Below are 22,987 nucleotides of genomic sequence, written 5' to 3'. Positions count from 1 at the left end.
TAAGGTACTTATCCAAGTCTGCCTGCCTTTACCAGGGAACTCATCTCCTTCACCCAGACTCCTAGGGTGGTGGGTCTTACCCACACACTGCCCAGCACCCACTCACCCCATTTAAAGATGTGTTCTTGGGGGCAGAGGGGGCCCAATACCTGCACATAGCACAGTTGCACTAAAGGAGTTGTATTGGACAACTATTTAGCTATTGTCTGTGTGTGAGACACTCTGCTAGCAATTCAGAGGGATAATAAGTATGAGATGTAGTCTTAACCCTCTAGAAACTTGTCCAGCTGGGGAAATAAAAAAAACTTACACAGAAGGAGGTACGTAATCATATAGGGGACAAACAGGACTTGTGAAATCAGGTATTCATTTCAGTGAAGAAAAACTTCTCCATATGTGTGTGAGTGTGTTTTAATTTTGCTATGAACATGGGGAAAGCTGTGGAAGGAAGGATACACACCAGGCTCTTAACCATTAATTGATCCTGGTAGTGTGTATATGAGGGTAGGGGGTGAGGAGGGGATGTAGAACCTGTAGCAAGAGGCAAGATTATTAAAGTAGGGGTAAATTATTAATTAAATCATCTTTGTATCATTTCACTGGTTATAGTGAATGTATATTACTTTTGTAATTTTCAAAGAGGAATAGTCTCTTTTTTTAAGATAGGGGCTTTAGAAAGCAACTATACTCCAATAAAAATTAATTTAAAAAATAAGGCCTTTAGAAAAAGCGTTATGGAGGAGGCAGAAATTGACAGTGGTGTTAGAGAATGAACTGGAGACTTCATGGCTGGAAAGGAGGAACTTTAGCATTCCCAGAAAGGATGGAGTGGCTGGTAGTAGGCCGGTCCAAGGCCCTCATGCTTCAGATCAACTTGTTTAGACCTGAAGGTTTGTGTGGACAGGAAAGGAGGGGGTGAACAAGGAAAGGAAAGTGGAAACCAGGTCATGGTGAGCTCAGAATGTTGGTGAAGGGGTTTGGCTCTGACCCTGTGAGTAAGAGAGACCCGCTGAAAGGTCAGAGTCAGGGGGAGGCGTGGAGGAACAGGTGTGCTTGGCAGAGCAGGTGAGATGGGAAGAGACACTGGAGACCGTGGGGTCAGGTGTAGGCCAGAGCTGTCCATGGGGAGGAGATGAGAGTCTCACCTGGAAATATGGCAAAGGGAACACGAAGAAAGGGATGGAAGCCAGAGAGGTTGGGGAGGAAGAATCTTGCTTCTTCCACAACTTGATTACCGGTTGCGTGTGGAAGACTGGGAAGTCAGGACGACTCCGAGATTAAGTGGCCTGGGGAAAAGCTGGTACCATTTTCAGAAAAGGTAAATCCAGGTCCCAGCTGCTACACCAGGGCAAGAGGGCCCCTCCCCAGTGCCCCCAGCCTGCACCTGACCCAGCCCAGCTCTAGAGCCTTCTCTTTGCCTTTCAGACAGCGGTGGGAGCCCGACCGAGCAACTCCAGTGACCTCCCCACATCCTGGAGGGGACTCTCATGGAGGTGAGGGTGTTCTCTACTCACCTCTGTTGATGACGCTCCCACAGAATCGTGGGTGGCGTGTTTCCCGGTCACCCCTCCAGAGATGAGGCTGGGTACTCGTGGCCCGGTGCTGGGATGCAAGGCGACGCCCTGATGCTTCTGTTATTCCTAAGGGGGATGGGAATCCTGCCCCAGGGCAGACTCTCTGGTTCTGACTCAGAAATATGATGGCCTGTGATTTTAACAAATGTGCTTTCTCTTCCCCAGCATTGGAGGGGATGGCGACTTGGGGACCCACACCACACTGCCCAGTAAGTAGTAACACGGAGAGGCACCATCACGGGGCCATAACAACCCCTCGCTGAGGCCAGGGCCCTCCCCCTGAGCGAGGGAAGAGAAGGTTGTCTGTAAGGAGAGAAGTCAGCCTGCCCTGGAAAGACCCAGAAGCGTCCTGCCCACACCTGTGCCCCAACACTGCACGTCCATCTCCCTCTCACCTGTGCTCTCTGCCCCTTCCCTCTTCAAAGACATTCTGAAGAAGTTCAACCCCAAAATCTTCGGCTTCTCCACCGGCACCCGGGAGGAGACGGCCGGGCTGAATGCAGCAGTGGAAGGGGCCAGAGCTTGGTGAGTAGACGTGGGTACCGGAGGGACAGAGGCGGGCAAGGCTGAGAGATCGGGGATGAGAGAAGGGTGGTGTCTGGGAGCCGGGCCCACAGACGGGCAGTAAGAGCCGTGGTGCACGGAGCACTTCTGCTGCCCGGCCCTGAGCTACCCCCTCACGTGGATTATCTCCTGTAATCCTTACACCCCTCAAGATGGGTACTAGCGTGAGGACACAGAGGCTTAGACCGTTTCCTGAATGGTGCAAGGTTATCAGAGCGAGTGACCAGAGGAGCCAGGATCAGACCAGGCTGAATCAGAGCCTTCGCTCTGCCCACTGTGCTGTTAGCACCCCTCAGGGCAGCGGGGAGAAGCCCTTGAGGGTGGCCGGACAGGAAGCATGCGGCCGGGGCGCAGGGTGCCCTCCTGCTGACTCCAGCTGACCTCCCAGCCCACAGCAGGCTGGGGTCGGATGTGCAGGTGACGACTCCCAGCACCTTGGGGACACAGAGCAGGACCTCACGGCTGGCCGCCCTTCCCTTCTCCCTTCTCTCGCCTCTGCACCTCCAGCCCTTGGCTCTGAAAAAGCCGTTATTTTGACACTAGGGAGTTAGATGGTAGGGCCCTCAAAACAACGTGGCAGTTGTTTGTTTTCACTTGGATTTCTGTGGTTGACAACAACCCAGATAATTAAAGTTGAAATGCCTGACAGAGTTCATTGATTTTCTGCACAGAGCGTGCTGGGTCTTTGCTTTGTAGAAGGGTTGCTGCACTCAGATCACCAGGGAAACAGAACCGGCTTGACTCACCCTGTTTACAGGGAAAGTTCCTTTCATACGCGGTAAGGAGGGCCCCACGCTCGCTTTGAGCCTCTGAGCCACAGGAAGCGATGTCAGGTCCTCAACGTCATAAGCAGGAAGAATTATTTTCTTTTCTGCAAAAAACTGGGCTTCATGGGGCCGTAATATCAACCTCTAGTTGCTGGTATTACCATTATTATTATTATTATCATTACCTTTTTATTATTATTTTTTTAGAGCCCAGGCTTCATTAACCAGGAATTGATTCCTTAGTCTGTTGACATTCAAGGCCCTTTCCCCTTTCCTGCTTCACTTCTCTTAAACTGCCTTTTCTATTTCACTGCTGCTTGGTGTCTCCATCAGGCACCAAGAGCTCCTGGGGAAGAGTGGCAGGGGAAGTAGCCGAGATATGCAGCTTCTTGTTAGTATCTCTGCGGTCCCGTGTTAGGGGAAAGGAGAGCGAGCCATTAGTCAGCTTAAGTAAGCAAGTTTGGAGAACTGTTCTGTGAATTTCCCTTATCTGTACTGCCATTTAGCATGGTGTGGATAAGGATGAGTTCACCTAAAGAGAAAGATAAATACCACAGCAGAGCAACCAGGATAATGAGACCTGAGGTCAGACCATCTGTGTCCATATCCCAGCTCCCAGACTTGCTGGCTGTGTGACCTTGGGCAAGTCACTTAGTATCTCTGAGTTTCCTCATCTATAAGTGAGAATAATAATAGTACCTATTTCTCAGAGTTGTCACAAGGATTAAATGAGACCAATAACCCATGGAAAGCACTTAGTACAGTATATAATATGTATGCAAAAAAAGTTTGTCATTATTAGAGTATTTTGTTTCAAAGTTTTATTCAAGATCGAACTTCCTTTCCATCCATCAATAAGCAAGAATTCACTGAACACCTGAGAAGGACTGAGCCCCAAGATGGTTACTAAAAGATGCAAAAGAATAAAAAAAGTGAACTGCCTGTCTATAAAGAGCTTGCTTTCTAGTTAAGAAGCCTAAACCAACAGGATATAATTTTTGGAAAAAAAAACAGTGTTGTGTAAGGCAACGTTGCAGACTGAAATGATTTTGTTCTTTGGAGCACAACTAAGAGAAGAGAAAGGTATAAAATGTGAACCGGGCAGGCTAAATACAGACAGATGCAGACCCGGAAGGGACCCCAGAAGTCAACTAGTCTTGGCTCTTTGTTTAAAAGATGAAAAAATTCAAGGCTAGCAGGATCCAGTAACTTGGGTGAGCTCCACAGCACGTTGGTAGCAGAGCTGGTAGGGGACTCCTGGTCCTGTAACTCCCAGAGCACGGCTCTTCACATCAAGACTGAAAAAGGAAACAGAGGAGGTGTGGATAAACAAGCCCAGAGAGAAGGCCCATGGCGGGGGGGGGTAGGGCTTGCGCTGAGCCTGAAGCATGGGAAGAACATGGCTGGGAAGAGGGGAGAAGAGGGCATTCCTGACTTCCCCTAGTGCTCTTGAGGGCTTATCACCCATGGATTCCCCTATTCATATCTTGAACCTATTAAAAGGTTACAGGGATTTCTGTGGTCACCTTTAACCAGGACAGGCTTTTTTTTTTTTTTTTTTTAATTTATCTTATTTATTTATTTATTTTTGGCTGCGTTGGCTCTTTTTTGCTGCGCCAGGGCTTTCTCTAGTTGCAGAGAGCGGGGGCTACTCTTCCTTGTGGTGGGCGGGCTTCTCATTGTGGTGGCTTCTCTTGTTGTGGAGCACAGGCTCTAGGCACATGGGCTTCAGTAGTTGTGTCACGCAGGCTCAGTAGTTGTGGCGCACGGGCTTAGTTGCTCCGCGGCATGTGGGATCTTCCCGGACCAGGGCTCAAACCCGCGTGCCCTGCATTAGCAGGCGGATTCTTAACCACTGCGCCACCAGGGAAGCCCAGGACAGGCTTTCTTTATAGCTTTCTGACACACGCATCAATAGCAGTAGCATATGAGATACGGTCCTGAATGTATTAATGAGAAACATGGCAGGGATGGTACCATGTATGCTTGACCACATGCCCAGCTCATTGTGGACATGCAAAGATTTAAAATGCCCATTCTGTACCAGTTACTGCTTTTATGACTTCTTCCATGGAAGCCTCCATTGGCTGTATCCCTTCTCATATACATATCTTTTTTTAAATAACAGTTTATTGAGGTGTAATTGACATGAGTACACTGTACATATTAAAAGTGTACAATTTGATCAGTTTGTTATATGCATATACCTGTGAAACCATTACCACAACCAAGATGATAAATATATCCATCACCTCCAAAAGTTTCCCTGTATTTCTTTGTAATCGATCTCTCCTTCCCGCCCCTTCCTGTCTCTACCCTACTCCCTGGGCCCCAGGTAACCACTGACCTGCTTTCTTGTCACTATAGATTAGTTTCGGTTTTCTAGAACTTTACAGAAACAGAACCATAGACTATGTACTCTTTTCTTGTCTAACTTCTTCCACCCAGCAAAATTATTTTGAGATACATCCCCATTGTTATGTGTATCACTAGTTCATTCCCCTTTACTGCTGGGTAAGGTTCCATTGACATACCTGTCTCTTATCCAGAAGCATTCAATTCCTCGTTCATGGCAGGTATCTAGGAGATGAAGGAAGAACTAGTCCTGTCCGTATTTGTCTCCCCCATCCTGTTTTGTTGCAAGCGGGAGAAGTGAGGAGATGGGGAATGGTGTGGAAATCCAAAGGAACTACAGAGAAGAATAACAAAAGGATTAAAGGAACAGAGAGTGGGACTTAGAGGTAAAGGTTAAAGGAGTCGTGAAGCCTGGAAAGGAGAAAGCTGAGGGATCATTTGGGACGATGAATTTTTTCAAATATACAAAAGGTTATTTTTAAAACAGGTAGCCAAATAAGAACTGAACAGGCTCAGTTCAGTTTCATCCTGCAACGAAAAGAGCTGGATGAAATATAAGGGAATGTCCCTGATGGGAAGGTCGAGCAGATCCCCCCTGAAGTGGCTTCAGAGGACCAGGCCTGCAGAAGGGGTGGTGAGATGCAGATTAGCCCTTGGCAGGGTCAGGATCAATTATGGCTCCAAGGTCCATGGCAGATCTTTGATTTTTAAATAGGTTGAGATTTCTTGAGAATTGAAAGCCTTTCAATGCATTCTGAAGGAATGAACTTTATATAACATTTTTCTTCCTGCAACATCTCCTTGCCAGGCCCAAATCCTATAGCTTGAGCCCTCCCTCGTGAGCCAGCCCTAATGTCCCCTTCTCTTCCCCCGCCCAGGGACATGCCAGCCCAGGCCCGGGACCTCATGGAGCGAATGAAGAACAGCCCTGTGAGTACAGGACCCTGGGCCACCCCTGGAAGGCGCTCTGTCTGTAGCTGGGGTGGGTGCAAGCCGCCCTAAAAGGGGCCCCTCTGTATCACTGCAGCTCAGGCTCTTGGCTGGCCTTTAAGAGGGGCCAAACGAGCCAAGAGTAGCAGGCCTTGCCACCAAGACGCCGCCCGTCTCTGCCACCCCCCTCCCCAGGCCCTCCCCCCACCCCCCAGGGCCGGCTGCAGGAGGAGAGAGGGGCAGAGAGTGGACGGAGGTGGCAGGCCTCGGCCTCTGGCAGCTTTCCACTTTACCCAGGAGCTGGCTTCCAGAGCCCTATTATGTAAACTTTGGCTTCTAAAAATAGGCTGCTCATTCCAACCCTTCCTCCTTCCCGCTAACCCGGCCCCTCTAAACCTCGCCACCAGCACTTTTTTGAACGCTCTGTGTTTATGCCTTGGAACTCAGCGCCTGGAAGGACTCCTATTATGGCGGCGCTGAGCGGAAAGCACGCTCCTGCTCCTCCGGGGGCCTCCCCGTCCCCCTCCCACCTCTCAGTCCACGCGGGGCTCCTCCTCCACCCCCCCGTCCCTGGACCCAGGCCTGAAGAGAGGCCAGCTCTGGGCTTTTGCTTCTAGATGTGTCTTGTGCCCTCGGCTCCTTTGAAGGCCTTTCGATCCCGTTTTAGGGGTGGGTTAATACACACCACCTCCTCCTGGACTGCAACTTTCTTAAGAGGGTCTCAAAGGGGAAAAGGTCCTCTGTACTGAGTGAGCACACACGTGCACACACACACGCGCACACACGCGCGCGCACACACACACACACACACGCACAGTTCCCTGGCGGAGTCCTTGCCCCAGCACCAGGGTGAGGGCAGGAGAGCCTGCACTTGGCCTCTTCTCTCCACTGTGAAACAAAGAGAGGAAAAGGCACTTGGGGGACCGTCTGGCACATGCACGTGCCCCCCACCAAGGCCTAAATGGGATCTTCTGTCCCCTCAGGAAATCAACCTACAGAAAGACTGGAAGCTGATCACCCTCTTCATTGGGAGCAACGATTTGTGCCATTACTGCGAGAATCCGGTAGGCCCCTGAGCAGCCCCCTGGGGGCCCCTGAGAGGGGAGCTGCTGGCCAAGGTCACCATCCAAGCCCAGGGCCCGGACCTCCCTCACAGGAGGCACACGGGCCGGCTCTCCTAGGCACCTGAGTCTGCCCAGGAAGCCCCAGCTCACACGTGCCAGGAGAGGCCTGCCTTTCCCACTGCTGAGTGGCCGCTGCATTGGTTCCCTGATTCCAGAAGTGTCTGGATGTCCCCACTCTTCAGGCACTGCCAAGGCGGCCTCTCTTATGCACACAAATACTGTTCTCTGGTATCCAGTGGATAACTAGGGAGCCCCACCCTCACCCGTTTGGAGTCCCTGCCCACTTTTTTTGGCGTCTCTTGGTGGTGGGGAGGTTGCAGGGGGAGGATGAAACAATGTCATAAACAGGGTTGATTCAGCTGAACTAGTCCTGATCGATGGCTTACTGCCCCTTCAAGGACAACACGCGTTAACCAACCTCTGCCGGCCCGGGAACCCAACCCGCTCCTAACGTTGTTTCCAAGGGGAAATATGTCCAGACTTACGAACTGTGGGAAGTAATAACTTTTGGAATACATCTTGTTCTAAGTTGAGGATGTGCTATATTTTATTTGGCCAGAAGAAAAAAGAAAAGTAGCTTCCATAATTCAGAGGTTGTGGTAGAATATTTGACAGTCCCAGGCGGCGGGGAGAAGGCATTTATCATTCCTTTGGCTCAGACACAGTGACCAAATTCTGGATGAGAACCGGCCTCCCCCAACCCAGGAGCTTTCTCCCTCCCTGCCCAGACTCCAGAGGCAGAAGCGACCCAATCCCATGGGGTTTTAAATGCCATTGTGTCCTGCACTCATTGGGGTCCAGGGAGCCAGAAGTGACCCCAGAATACCTGTCCTCATGCAAACAATCAGGGTTATGCTCCTGAGAGCAGCTTTTTGTGGAAAGACCTGGGGCCTCCATCAGGATAAACTCCAGCTACGTTTTAGGAAGGGGCTAAATCAGCCTCCAGTTGGGAGATGGGCCAGAGGAGGAGACCCTTGAGCTGAGTTACAGGGATGGGAGTGAGGGGGAGGCAGTGCAAAGGGTCCCAGGCAGTGGGGCCAGCATGGACCAAAGCCCAGAGGAAAGAGACAGCATGGCCACCAGGGGCCCTGTCCTGGTTGGAGAAGGAGAGGCCGGGGAACGGATGGGACTGGAGTGGCAGTGGGGTCCAGCACTGACAGGCTCTGGGTTAGAGGAGCCGGGAGCAGGGTGGGGTGGGGATTGTTCATGGTACCTAGTAGGGGTCAAGGGATGACTTCTTCCAAGAGACTGTGTCCACCAGCCGTAAGGGCTGGGCTTCCCAGCCCATGCGGTGCCCTCCTGTGCTGGGCCTCAGGCCACTCTCCTCCTCCTCCCAGGAGCTGAGGAGAGCCCCTTGCTTCTTCACAGGAGGCCCACTCAGCCAGGGAGTACATTCGGCACATCCAGCAGGCCCTGGGCATCCTCTACGAGGAGGTAAGACAGCACAGGGGCGGCACGTTCCTGGGTTCTGTTTCCTGGCAGCAGCCAGGCTGTGTGCTCGTTCCTCAGGGGTCATTCCCCGCGTGCATCTAGATGAGTTGTGTTCAGTTAGATGCACACCAAGCAGAGCCCCACCGTGAGCAGGTCCCTGGATGGGATGGGGGCGGGGGGGAGGCAGCTGCCTAGCTCCTCTGTGGGGAAGATGCTAACTGGATCCGACTGCATCTGTTTGGTGGCAAAGAAAGAGCTTGCTTCTGGAGCCAGTCGGCCTGATTTGTAGCCAGGTACTGTGGCTTACTAGCGATGTGGCTTTGGGCAAGTGCCTTGTGTCTCGGTTTCCCAATCTATAAAGCAGGGCCAATAAAGGAGATTCTGTGAGATAATATAAGGCACGTTCCCTCGCTGGGCCTCAGTTTATTTAAAGTTGGGGAGGAGGACATAGATTGTAGATGATCCCCCAAGCTCTTTCCAGCAGTAACCAGTGCCCCCCACAAGTGCCTGGGGACTACTGAAGCCCACCCCTCTGCCCACAGCTTCCAAGGGCTTTCGTCAACGTGGTAGAGGTCATGGAGCTGGCTGGCCTGCACCAGGGCCAAGGTGGGAAATGTGTCATGCCACTGGCAGCCCAGTAAGTAGATGTATGTGGCTCCAGGGGGAGGGCACCTGGGGAGAGCAGGGCTTAGATGTCAGTGGGTGAGACTGATACAGGCGGAGCCAGACCTTCTTGTCTGGGGAGCAGACATCAGCAATTAGCCAGGGGCTTGGAAAACCATTCAGAAATGCTGCTACCTTATTGAATGCCTACTGTACGCAAGTCGCTTTATTTCCCTGGATCCCAGTTTGCTTTTCTGGAAAGTGAGGCAGACAGTCAAATGACCCGTGAGGGCCCCTGACATTGTCCGTGATGCCAAACTCCAACTTCAGCAAGTTGTTCCTGTTTGTTTGAGAGGCAGCACAAGGCAATGCGCTTGCAAGACAGCTCTATCCGGCCTCAAATCCTGGCTCTGCCATTTTAGGAGCTGTGGGACCTGGTACAAACCACGTAACCTCTCTGGGCCTCTTACTCCTCACTTGGGAGATAGAGGTGAGGTCTAGCGGAAGTGCATATAAAGTACATGGTCGCTGTGGGGCAGGTGCTCAGGAAATAGCTTTTTTAACGTGCTTGATTGATAGGACTGTCCATGAAAGCCAGGCTTGGAGCTAAGGTGCAATGTGCAAGAATTTCTGTTGGGTCTGGAATTTATTAAAGCTCAGCTGTGACCCTGCAGGAAGTTGCCATCTTCTGAGTCCAGAGGTTCGCCCAGAGTTCCTGTGACTATTGTTAGGGGGGAGGAGATTCTACAGGGAGCTGAGGAGTCCTGTCCTATATGGGGTCAAATGGATTCGCTGGGAAGGTGACCAGCTGGTCCCTATTCTCGCATGGAGTGGCCAGTGCTGCCCAAGAGACCCCTCACTCTGGAGCCCTGCGGGAGAGTCCTAAGCAGCCGAAGGTAGAGAAGGGAGGCCTCAGGAACACGTGGAAGAAAGGCTGGGCCACCTTGGCAGTCTTCCCCAAACCCCAGCCCTCCTGGAGAAACCCCAGGAGCTGCACGCTTGGGAAGGAGCAGTCGGGCGGCCGGGGGAACAGGCAGCCTGTCCGCAGGAGAGCCGGGCGTTGGTGCCAGCCCTTCCACCTTCTCTCCCAACAAGCACCTTCTGGACCTCCTGCCCCTGAGTTATGGTTCTGTGATCCGGGCCCAAGAGGAAGCAAGGCTGTGTTTTGGGGACAACTCTGGTGGGGGGGGGCAGCCTCCTGGGGGCACCGAGCCTCAGGACTCCTTGTCTCACAGGAGCAACTGCACCTGCCTCCGAGGCTCCCAGGAGAACTCCCTGGAGATGCAAGAACTGAAGACAGTGAACTGGGACTTCCAGGTGACCCTGTCCCCCCCCCCCATCTTCTCCCTACCCCCCTCCCATCTTTACTCCTGGAGTGAGGGCTCTACTGAGATCACAGCCCCTGAAATATGTGTCCAGGTGAATCAGACACCAAGGCAGGGGAGGGGAGTGAGAAGCTCAGAAGGGAAGCCGGGGAGAACTCCCACCTCTCAGCTCCCAGAGGGGAGACGGGCTGTGTTCACTGCCCTTGGGCTCCTCCCTCCTTACCTTCTCACGTCCGTCTCTGCTCTTGCCGTGCCCTCCCTTGACCTGCCCGTGCCCTGGGCCTTTCCGCAGTGTATCCATCTCATGCACAGGGCTTGTCTTCTTAACTCTTCCGAGAAGCTTCTCCCCACTAAGTACCCCTGGCAATTTCAGTCAGCACTTCACTGCCCCTAAAGCCCTATGTGGTTTTGATTTTTCCATCCCCCAGATGAATGATAAGCTTCTGGAGGATGAGCACAGCTAGTCTAGCCCTTTTACAGTCCACCTTTTGGCACTTAAGAGATGCAAAGACCATGGATACTCATCCCCCAACGTCACAGGCATTTTGAGGAGCTGGTGTTGAAATGCTCCCCATTTGAACTGAGGCCCCGTGTTCTAATTCACCTCTTCATGAAGTGAGAGCAGAGGCGGCCTTGGGCCCAAGCAGACATCAGGGCAGAGCCGGGTGGCGCCCACACCTGGTGCAGACTAAATGGGTGCTTAGGCACTAGAGCAGATCCTCTGAGTCCCTTGCCCCTGACGTGACCTCCCCCAAGGCCACAGGAACAGACCGTCTGCCCAGCCTCGCGGGCGGTTAAGCAGCCTCTCTCCCCATCCCCAGAGTGGCCTCTCCAGGCTCTCCTACCAGTACCTGCAGCGTGAGGACTTCGCCGTGGTTGTGCAGCCTTTCTTCCAAAACACTCTTGTCCCCCTGAACGACGTAAGTTGCGGGCGTGTCTGGGAGGTGCGTGTGCAGAGGCCGTATCTTAGGCGATGTATTTCCTTTTCTACATGGGCTTTTTTGGACCATCTCTCTCCAGGAGCGCTCCCAAAGGGTTGCTGTTTTTGCTTTTCCTCCTTTCCCCTGCACCCACCTTTTCTGAGTATAACTTGAACTTAGATGTACTTGGAAAGAAAAGGTGAAAATTAATAGTGACCAAGCTCCCCAGACATGGCCCTGCTCTTTGCTGGGCTGGGATAAAATGGAAAGCTTCCTAAAAATATTATTCTTCTTTTTCAACCATTAGAGCAGGGATGCTGAAGGAAAAGGGATGTGGACTATAGGTGGCGATAATTTTTAAAAAATAAAAATTCCAAAACCAGGGAATTTCTCCATCAACATCTGAGCCAACTGGCAGCAGAGTTGAAAGGATGAAAGTTGAAATGCCCAGGATGCCGTGGGATGGGGGGGTAGCAGTGCCCTTGTCCCAGGAAGATAATCCCCTTGCCTTTGGTCACAGAGAGGGGGCGCTGACCTCACCTTCTTCTCCGAGGACTGTTTCCACTTCTCAGAACGCGGGCATGCTGAGATGGCCATCGCTCTCTGGAATAACATGGTCAGTGCCTGAGGGTCGAGTGGGTTTGGGTCAAGGGGACAACCCGAGGATGCTGACTCTTTCCCACAACGAAAAACCTACTGGCTGATGTGGCTCCCTTCTCTCCAAAGCTCCAAATGGCAGCTCACGTATTTGTCCTGACAGATTCTATTCTTTCGGTAATGCCCCAGTGCTGTCGGGGGATAACTTTGTCATCAGATAGACTGGATGAAAATACCAGCATCAACCCCTTACTGTGTGACCTTGGGCCAATGATCTCTCTCTGGCCATTTGTATCAATATCTACAAAAACAACAAAAATGACACAGGTCTTAGAAGATTGAGATAATATGTGTACCGCACCCAGCACAATAATCCACACGGTCCCAACTATTATTTCTTTAAACATCAAAGAGAAAAGAGCCACTCAGCCTGTTTTCCCAGGCTGCCACCTATTCTAGCCCTAATGGGGAAAAAGGGGAACTTACGAAATGAACATACAGCCCAGAGGCCACAGGGACAACCCGGCCTTGTGCCTTGCTCTGCCCTTTACGGCTGGCCACTCATGACTGGACAGTCAGCTATGTTTGCACAGAGCTGGACCGGTAACCCTGAGTGCTGTATCCTCTTGCACGGAGCAAGTGAATGCCTTTCCAACCCACTGGCTTCTTTTGATCTAGGCTCTGCGGGTAACCCAATCCCCACCCCAACCTGCCTGCTCCCTCGTTTCTCCCATGGTGACTAAACAATCCACACGCCTGCTCCTTTCATTGCCGTTTCAGGCCTGCTGCGGCCCCGGCTCCGCAGGCACCACTGTGCAAATATTCCCACACCTGTCAGCTCCGCCAGTGTGGCCAGTATCTTACTCGGCTGACTCACAATATTGTCTTTCTCCTTAGCTACACCACCTCCTCCTCCTCTCAGAACAGCAAGTAAGGAGGTTTTCTCCTTGGCCTACTTAATTGCAGACTCAGCCTTCCTCTGCTTTTGTTTTCCTGGTGTTTTCCTCCTGTTGACACCACATTCTGCCCCCTCCTGGAACTTTCGTCATCTCCTGTCAGTCCAGGACTCAGAATTGCAATCAGAATACCTCTGAGTTCCCTCCCAACCCTACCTCCACGGTAGTTTTTTAAATCAATGTTAAAACAATTCCTGAGAGCAGTTATGTTTCTTTTGAAGACTTTTTTGCTTTGAAGTCCAGTTGTCCTTCAGTGGCTGAGTCACTCAATTTCATTCCTTTTAAAATCCCCTCCCCCCACCCCCCACAAAGACTGGATCTCTCTGCCTGGTCCATTTCTCCCCCTGTGACCTCGGGGGAATCCACAGATTCCAAGGAGGGGCAGGAGTGCTAAGCCCTTAGCCTTTCCCTCCCAGCATCCCCATCAGGGTATGGTCTTCCTACCTCAGGGCATTCTGAGCCTGAGGACCAGGACCCTCCATAAGTCTCCTGGGGGGTCGATGGCCGTATTGATGACTTGAACATTACAGGGCCCATTGGTCGCATTCTGCATGATTTAATGTAGTTCTGGCCTTTCTCTTCCAAAACAGCTCAGTAGGTCTTCCCATTCACCCAGGTGAGAGGCTTCTGTTTCATAAAAGCAAGTGGAAGGGATTTAGATCTGAAAACAAAAGGTAAACACTGTCATGGAGCCATATTATTAATACTACAAGACTGTCCACAGCTCCCCAGCCACCTCTGTCCCAGCCATAACCCAAATTTAAAAAACAACAACAAAAACAAAGCAAAGCAAAACAAACCTAAAATCATCTATGAGTGTGCTATCCTGTGCTATAGGATTTGTGGAAATAATTACAGGGTCCAGTGTTTTCCTCCAAAACCATCTCAGATATAAAGCTATAGCATCATGCCAACTTTTCAGGTCGTCTTCTTCCTGGAATTTTACCCCTGAAGTGACATAAAATAAATGACGAACCGATAGACCTGGAAAGGCTCTTAGAGGTCATCTAGCCAGAATGCTCTGTAACTAAAATACAGAGACATGGAACAATTTGCCCAAGATCACACAGCCAGCTAGTGGCAGAACAAGGATTAGAACACGGGTCTAATTGCCAAGCGTCCTGGCCACAGCACCACCCTGCCTCCCTGCTCCCAGCCTGATAAGCACATGTGTAACCAGTGAATTCATGTCTCATAATTAGAGTCCTATGACATAGTGTCTGCAGGCTTTGGCCGACACCCTGAGTACCCCACTGTGGCAACAAACACACTTGAAACTGTTGCATCTCCTGCCCCTCCTCTCTGAACAGTTTATGCATCCTTCTCCAGAGACTTCCGCAAAGCCAGAAATACCAACGGCACTAGGGAATTTTTTCTCTTCCTTTTTTTCTTTTCTTTTTTTCAAATATTTATTTACCTATCTATCTATCTGGCTGTGCTGGGCCTTAGTTGCAGCATGCGAACTCTTAGTTGCGGCATGTGGGATCTAGTTCCCTGACCAGGGATTGAACCCGGGCTCCCTGCATTGGGCGCTCAGAGTCTTAGCCACTGGACCACCAGGGAAGTCCACTTTTCCTTTTTCTTTTGTCTTCTAATGAACAGTTTTTTCTCCTCTTTTCTGATGCCTATTCCTCTACTGCTGCCTGCTCCCTCTTCTGTGGAAATCTTACTCTCAGCTAACATTAGCGTCTCCCTGGGCGCTGAGTAACAACGCTAGCCTCCTAATTGGTTTCCCTGTCTCCAGGCTTACAGCCATTAGAATAGCTCTGGCTGTGTATTACAGTTATCCGGGGACTCTTAAAAACAATTAATACCTACAACCACTTTGGGAAACCTTGGTATGTCTACTAAAGCTGAACACATGTATTCCCTATGGCCCAAAAATTCTACTCCTACGTATATCTCCCCAACAGAAAGGTATACACAAGGTTCACCAAAAGATGGATACAACAAGAATTTTCATAGCAGCACTATTCATAACCCCCAAACAGGAAACTCCCCAAATGTCTACCCAAAGCAGAAGGGATAAACAAGCAGCACATTCATAAAGTAGAATACCTCACAGCAATGAGAATAGAACTTCAACAACATGCAACTATATATATAAATTTCAAAAACAAGCAAATAAATACATGGTCTTATTGGGGAGTGGATAGTACTGGAAGAGGGTAGGAGGCAGCTTCTGAGTGTTGATTATATTCTGTTCCTTATCTGGATACTGACTATGTGGGTATGCTCATTTTGTCATAATTTATCAGCAGCTCACTTATGATTTGTACTTGTTTCTAGATGTACGTTAGCTTCAATAAAAAAATTATTTAAAAGAAAAACCAGAAAAAAAAAAACCCAAAAACAAAACAAAAACCCACTGCCTGGGCCTCATCCCCAGAAATTCTGACTTTGTCTGGGGTAGCACCTGGGTTCAATACGTTTTAGACACTCCCCAGGTGATATTATTGCATAGGGCTTGCAAACCGCTGCCTTAGATCTCCTCACCCCAGGGCAACCGCATAGTCTGCATAAATGAAATCTGACCAAGTCATGACCCTGCTCTCAAACTTCCAAGGCGGGCCCCTCCCTGAGGAAGAAAGGCCAGGCCCCGTAGTGCAGCACACCAGGCCTTCAGGGACTTGGCCCCAATTAACCTCTCCAGCGGCCGCTCCCATCTCCCTGATTTGCATTTGGCAATCCAGCAAGGAATGAAGTTTCCTGCACCACCCATGCTGTCTCCTGCCTCCGTGTGTTTGCCCTTGCTCATCCCCTTATCTCGGGCTGCCCTTTCAGCCTCCTTCCCCCGGCTAACTCTGACCCACCTCAACACTCAACTCAGGTGCCAGCTTCTACAAGAAGCCTTCTCCGAGTCCCCAGAGCTGGCCCCATGGCACCCTACCTTGTCTCAGTCCTGTCATTTGCCACATCGTTGGTATCCACAGTGTCTGTCTTAGGAAAGGTAGGTTCTAGGAAAAACAATTCCCTTTCTTTTTTTTTTTTTTAACAATTCCCTTTCTTGTGGCCAGCCCCAGGCCTTTATGCCTCCAGTTCATCCGTCCATCCCCTCAACCACTATTTCCTGAGCACCACTATGTGGGGGCACTGCCCCAGGTGCTGGGAAAAGAGCGTCCCTGCTCTTGGCGAGCTGCCAGTCTAATGGGGAAAAGAGATAAAAAGTAAATAAATCAATGCGGTAATTTCTGACCACATTCATGGCTTACAAATAAATAAGGCAGGGTCATGTGACAGAGAGTAACAGTGGGGAGAGGGAGACCTCACCGGAGAGTGACGTGTGAACTGAGAACCGAATGTCGAGAGGCTGCCGGGCACGCAGAGGTCTGGGGCCACAGTGTTGCAGGAAGAGGAAACTGGACCTGTGCGGGCCAGAGTCAGGAAGGAGCTTGAAGTGTGTGAGGAGCGTAAAGGCCAGTGTGCCTGGAGGCAGGGGAGCAAGGTCAGAGGTGGGCAAGAGCAGGGGCCAGGTCCTTGGATGGCTTTCGGCGGAGCCATGTGTTCTGGTTTGCCCTCCGGCTGCTGCATAGAGACAGACTAGAAGGAAGCAAGAGAGGAGTTGGAAAGACCATTAGGAAGCTGCTGGAAGTCCAGGTGAGACGTGAAGGTGGCCGGGACCAGGGGATGGCAGTGGGGGAGGAGGGAAGTGGTCAGATTTGGGATGTGTTTTGGACTGGCTGGTGGATGAGGCAGAAGAGGAATAGGGGTGATTCTTCAGTTTGGGGTCAAGGAAACTGGGTGGACAGTTGAGGTGTGTAGAGAGAAATAGCGTTGGGAGGGGAAAATCAAAAGTTCTTATTTTGGACATGGTCAGTGTAAGCTGCCCTCCAGAAATCCACCTACAGGTATCAGGTACGGTGTTAAATGTATGATTCTGGAGCTCAGAGAGAGTCAGAAATGGAGATTTAGGGGAAAAAATATGGGGGTTATTAGCATAGAAGTGGTATTCAAGACCATGGGATTTTCTGAGAGCTCCTAGAGAAAGAATAGGTGGAAAAGAGCAAAGGACCAACCACCAAGCCTGGGGCTTTCTTCCAACTTTTGACCCAACGACTGAGGGGAAGGAGAGAAGGGGGAGGTGGGAGGGAAACAAGAGAAGTGTTGTGAAAGGGAGGCATCAACTTTGACAAATTCTGCCGAAAAGTCAAGCAAGATGAAGCCAAAATAAGTGACCAGTGAATCTGGCAAGGTCCTTGGTGACCTTGACCAGAGCTGAGTCTAGTGGTAGACACTGAAGACCTATCAAATGGGTGTTAGAGAGAGCGGGAGGTTGGGAAGTGCAACCAGGGGCTACAAACAACTCTTCTAGAGTTATGAGGAGTAATGGTGAAGGCAGCTGGAGGGGAGGTGGGATGGGGAGGGGATTTCAAGGCTGGGAAATAGAGTAGGCTGTGCACCGATGCCGAGGAACCAGTAGAAAGGGAGAAACTGATACAGTCATCAAACCCATATGATCATTACCTTCCTCCACACCAGTTAGTTCCTGGGTTCCTGGAATACCACTGGGACTCAGCCAACCTGATCTGTAGCATTTGTTCTGTCACTAGGTGGTTCTGTTACAGTAGGAAAAATGCTATCTTACCTCCATAAGCCTCCTCCCGCTCACATGTGTTTCATCTTCTCATCTGACGCTCACAACACCGGATGTGGAGTGGTCTGGTCATGGTTTAATGCCCCACCCCTAGCCTGGGGCAGTTCAGGAGCCCGCCTAGCACCACACAGCTCATTATCAGCAGAGCCAGGACCCCAGTGGATGTGCCCACCGTGCTCTGTCCAGTCACCGTGGTGACTCTCCCAAGACCAGAGCAGCCCTTCCTCCTCTCATTGTTACCAACAGACAGGTGTAAAAGGCTTTAAGACAACTAAAAGCAAGGTCATGGGCGAGGTGTGGTCATTAGCCGGCATAGTGGACTTTCCCTTCCCTCCTGGGCAGTACCTGGGGTTCAGGAGCCGATGAGGTCAGGAACAGGCAGGGAAGCAGATCATATGATGGGTGGACGCTAGACATTCAGGACAGAGTCTGGATAAGTGAGTGCCAGGGATCCATTCTCCTTGGTGCTGGCCACATGCTGCCAGGGGGCAGGCTACTGGCTTAAGATGCTGGGGAGGGAGTCACAGCAGCTTCCAGCTCATTCTCAGAGGGTCCCAGGATCAAAAGCATGAAGCAGAAGCTCCCTGAACCACAGCTGCTCCCCGGGAGGTTTCAAGTAAATCTTTTCAGCTATGCAGAAAACACACCAAAGTAGCTCAAGTGAGAAAATGCCAATTTCTTAAGGTTGACAAGCCAAGCATAGTAATGAATCATGGTAACCAGTATGTTTTCAAAATTTTCCTGAAATTGACTATCCCCAGACACTTCAAGAAGTTGGTAAATAATGATTATCACCATTTTATAAAGTTGAAAATGCAGAGTGTCTGCAGTCACAACTACCCACAAGGAAAGCAGGAGGTGGAGGTCCTGGGCCCTGCCCTTCCACTCTCTCACTGCAGCCTCTGGACCGGTCAGTCTCTCCTGGGCCTCAGTGTCCTCCTTAGTAAATCCAGGACACAGACTCAGGGTTGCCCCCTCCTCTGATGGACTCTGACCTGTCAGTCTGTGAGTCAGAAGTCAGGTCCAGCTCTGGCCCCAGGGCCGCTAGTGTCTGCCATGGGTCTTGCCCCTTTGCTGCTTTCAGCCTTGCAAAGGGAGGGAATCTGGTGTGAGATTCTCCTCCCTCCGACAGGGAGGTCTCTCCCAGCTTTGGAGGGAACCAAGGTTTCCTTTTCTCTTTTCAGCTGGAACCCGTGGGTCAAAAGACAACCTCCAACAACTTCACCTATAGCCGAACCAAACTCAAGTGCCCCTCCCCTGTGAGTAAGGTCCTGCCTGTCTGGAGTGGAACAGGTGCCTGGGTTGGGGGAGGGGGGAGGTCCTGGCCATCTGGAGGTACAAAAGTCCCCTGGGAGGCTTTACCATCGTGCACGTTCATTCACGACCACGATTCTCAAATCTCACCTCTCCTGGCTGCCTCGACACTTCTCAGGTCCTCAGGAAGCAGCAGCCAGGAGTGAGGGAAGGGACAAAGGAATGGGTTCACCGAAGCAGGACGAGGCCCGGGGAGGCAGATGAGCGAGCACTGGCCAGAACCTCATTACCCCCATGACCCTGGAGGGTCTGTGGCATCCTCTGTCTTAAACATGCGTCGAGGAGCCCTCCCATGCCAGGCACGCTCCTGGGAAGCTGGGGGTTGGGAAGAAAAGAGAAATAAGACGTCGTGTCTGTTCTGGGTGCCCGCATCCTCTTCCTGGCTTTCCAGCACCACCAGTGTCCAGGCCCACACCGCCCTCACCCGGACCAGGGACAAATCCCCAACCTTGTCTCCCCAGCTCTCCTTTCTCCCTTCTCCGTCCATCCTGTAATCGCTGCCAGACACAGAGTGGCCCACCTGGAAGGAATTCCAGTCTTGTTGAGGCTGTCGAAACCCTTCCCTGGTCCCCGCGCCCACGGAGGAGAGTCCAGACAAGAGGCCCACCTTCCTCTATCACCTTAGGCACACACTCCGCTCCTGGAAAATGGAGCGGCTTCCCAGAGAAGCCCCACGACAGCCCCCGTCTGTGCATCTGCTTCTGCCATCTGCTCCTTCTGGAGGCTCATCCCCCATCTCCGCCTGTGGGAAATTTTCACATGCTGCAAGGCCCAGATGTTGCCCTCTCTGGGCTACTGTTCTCCTTATCTCACCCTACCACTCCCGCCCCAGACACACACATCAGCATTGGTCTCTCTTTTCTGTGCGCACCTCTCACAAGCACTGACCCAGGCTCCTTTGTGATGTGATTGTTTCTGAACATGTCTTATCTCCCACTGGACCGTGAGCGAGCGAGGTCACATCTGAACCCTCAGGCCCTCTCCCAGTTCTAGCACAGGGCTCCACACGGCCACCATGCCACCAGCATTCACCGGGGGGAAGGAAAGGATCCAGGAAGGCAGGCCCTTCACATTTGGGTTCTTAACCTACTGCAGAACCCGCTGTCCTTCCACACCGACCTTCCCCGCTCACGGGCACTCCTGGGATGGGAGGATGGGAATAGCTGTCCAGGGGCGGCCTAGAGGAAACAGAGGTGGGGACTCTGCAAGCTCCCCAGGACTCTCTTCCATGGGTCACCTATCAGTTCCCAATCTTTGAAAACTGAGTTGACAGGAAAGGAGGTTATAGCTGGGTGTTGACCACTTTGGATACCCCTCCTTATTCAGGGGGTTGGGGCACAGTGTGGATGAAGGAGCTTTACAAACAGGGGTGAGCTGTGGAAACAAGGTTATTGCACCATCTCTGGGGTGGGGACTACGCAAGCCTCAGATGGGTGGTTTTCAGGCCGTGACCCCTGACCCTCTCCTCCTCCACAGGAGCACCCCTACATCCGCACCCTGAGGAACAGTCGGCTGCTCCAAGACCAGGCTAAAGCAGACTCCTCAGTGCCCTCCTGGGCCATGCCAGTGGCAGCAGGAGGCGGCCTTGCGCTTGGTGTCGGCACAGTGATGGCCTGGAGAGCCCTAAGAGGTCGCCAGAGGGAAAATCCTCCCATAAGTCTGAACACTATGAACTTCTAGGCCCTCCAGACCTGTGCGGGCTCTCATCCTGAATTCCCCAGCCACGTTCCTCAGCAGCCCTCTACCTTGGCCACCCCTGGCCACTACGGAGGTCACTCGCTTCAACACCTGGTAATGTAGGAAGCCAAAAGGACAGTCACAACTTCTTGGGGCCTGGGACCTATGATCCTGGAATTGGCACATTTAAATAAAGGCCAAAGCCGTTCTATTCTTGGGTTTGCCTGCTTGAAGCTCTCGCCTTCCAACCTGTTGTGTGGCGCAGATGTGAGAGCTGGGACCTTTCCTGTCTTGTCTCAGCCAGAGCTGCCCAAGGGATGGCCAACCTGAGCCCAGACTGGCACCCAACAAGCATATCCTCAATCACCAAAACCACTATTTCAAATGTGGGAAAAACCTTGGTCACCAGGGTTTGGCTGGAATTTTGGAGCTTGCCTGCCATCACTCAGTACCATCCAACACATACCTGTTATGCATCTTTTCTGTACCCAGGACAAGGTAGAGCATTGTGGTACCTCCAAGGTTGTGCATGTCACAGCCTGGCCAAGAGACGAACTCTTTCAAAAATACAAGATGCTCTGTGACAGGGTGTGATTCAGTCCTGGGGCAGTGGCAGGTAAATGTGTCTGCTTTCAAGAATAGGAGTTCCTTGGGAAACGTTTCCTGGAAGAGAGCAATTTTGGAATGTCATTTTAAAAAAGGATTGGGACATGAATACTTCACATATCCTCAACCTGATTTTCTCAAGGTGCTAAATTTAGGAAAGAATTCCTCTTTCTACATTACCAGGTTTATGAGAGAGCTAGAGAGAGTCTGATAACACAGGCTTCCTTCATTCAGCCCCTACCAGGGGCAAGGCCCTGAGCTGGATGTCTTACACAGATAAGCTCTTTCATTCAGCACAAAAACCCAGGGAGGGGTTGATGAACATTTTTGAAGACAGAAATAATGATTGCACAACACTGTGAATGTACTAAATGCCACTGAATTGTTCACTTTAAAATGGCTAATTGTATGTCATGGGAATTTCACCTCAATAAAAAACAAACAAAAATCCGTTATCATCAGGATCTAAGTACCTCTCTGACCCCAAAGCCTGAGATGACAAAGAAAATGAGTTAGAATCCCAGATGTACCATTTGAATGTGTGGCTTTCACAGCAAACCCCATCACCAGCCTAAGTCCCAGTTTCTCAGACACCTCATCTATACAATTCGAATGAGAGTACCCATTTTGCCTGTCTCCCAGCACTGCTAAAAAACAAGAAGCTGTAGAAAAGTGCTTTGTAACTCTAAAATACTGCACCCACGAAAGTGGGTTGTCTTCTCCTCTATGAAGAGTTGAGCTAGGGTCTAGACTGCTGGGGGTGTGGAGGGGTCCAAAGATGGGTTTGGGAACTGGGGAGTAATGTATGGACGAAGACTGCCTGCCTTCCTCTCATGAAGGGTCATCATATTGTTTCTCTTTGGCAAAAATAGAGTCTGCAGACGACCTACCCAGTCCCAGCTTTCTGCTGGTTTCAATTTCTGCTTCTGTACAAAGGGAACAGCATACCTGCCCCACTTCTTCCCATGGACGAAAAACAATATCACATACCCTAAAGAACCACCAATCCCAGCTTGTGTTCCTGGCTTAACACAGTGTGACAACCAAGATAACTCATTAAGTTGAAGAGTTCGACTTTTTTTTTTTTTTTAATCCCTTAAGTTTCCCTTCCAGTCGCTCCTACTTCAAAGAACCATGGAATTCATAACCACAAGTCTCCCCTCACTTGGGTTGGGGGTTGCAATTTACACTACCTGAGTAATCCAGGTGCCCCCAGTCTGAAAAGTTAGTGAAAGGTGTGGTTCCCAGGCTGGTAACCAAGGAACACTTTGCAGAAATAAAGAGAAATCCTCTTTGGAGGGACACAACCACAAACCAGGCCCCAAATTCCCACCAAATATACACTAAAAAGCCAAAATTTAAAAATACATGAGAGCACTTACTTGAACCTGGTGGTATTATATATACACTGGAACATGTCCTTTTCCTATAGGAAAATGTTCAGTCTAGTTAGGAAGACAATCACGGCCACACCAGGAACAAAACCACCAAATCCTGAGAAAGCTACACTCCGCGGTACTCTCCATAGAGGCTTTCGAGTTCAAGAAAGATGAGTGTGGATTAAACTTGGTCAAAAGACTTCACAAAGGACATGGAACTTTAATTGAGCTCTGAAGAATGGAGAGGTGATTTGGTTAGAGGCTGAAAAGA

The 22,987-nt window shown here is 50.8% G+C and overlaps 1 protein-coding gene across 1 annotated transcript in view; it reads left to right on the top strand.

The window, feature by feature from the left end:
- Positions 1–20,942, top strand: part of PLB1 (phospholipase B1) — a 122,769-nt gene extending 101,827 nt beyond the window's left edge. Inside the window, exons 47-58 of the mRNA XM_059942613.1 lie at positions 1,426–1,493; positions 1,740–1,783; positions 2,000–2,099; positions 6,139–6,190; positions 7,174–7,254; positions 8,683–8,748; positions 9,288–9,382; positions 10,584–10,665; positions 11,495–11,593; positions 12,114–12,209; positions 18,925–18,999; positions 20,531–20,942. Of these exons, the coding sequence (XP_059798596.1) occupies positions 1,426–1,493; positions 1,740–1,783; positions 2,000–2,099; positions 6,139–6,190; positions 7,174–7,254; positions 8,683–8,748; positions 9,288–9,382; positions 10,584–10,665; positions 11,495–11,593; positions 12,114–12,209; positions 18,925–18,999; positions 20,531–20,734 (1,062 nt within the window). The 3' untranslated portion in view covers positions 20,735–20,942. The remainder of the gene's footprint in view (positions 1–1,425; positions 1,494–1,739; positions 1,784–1,999; positions 2,100–6,138; positions 6,191–7,173; positions 7,255–8,682; positions 8,749–9,287; positions 9,383–10,583; positions 10,666–11,494; positions 11,594–12,113; positions 12,210–18,924; positions 19,000–20,530) is intronic.
- Positions 20,943–22,987: the final 2,045 nt, after the last annotated feature.

Source organism: Balaenoptera ricei, chromosome 13, assembly GCF_028023285.1.
Source record: "Balaenoptera ricei isolate mBalRic1 chromosome 13, mBalRic1.hap2, whole genome shotgun sequence".
Taxonomy (NCBI): Eukaryota; Metazoa; Chordata; class Mammalia; order Artiodactyla; family Balaenopteridae; genus Balaenoptera; species Balaenoptera ricei.
The sequence above is the reverse complement of the archived record's forward strand: the minus strand, read 5'-3'. Positions and strand labels throughout refer to the sequence as shown.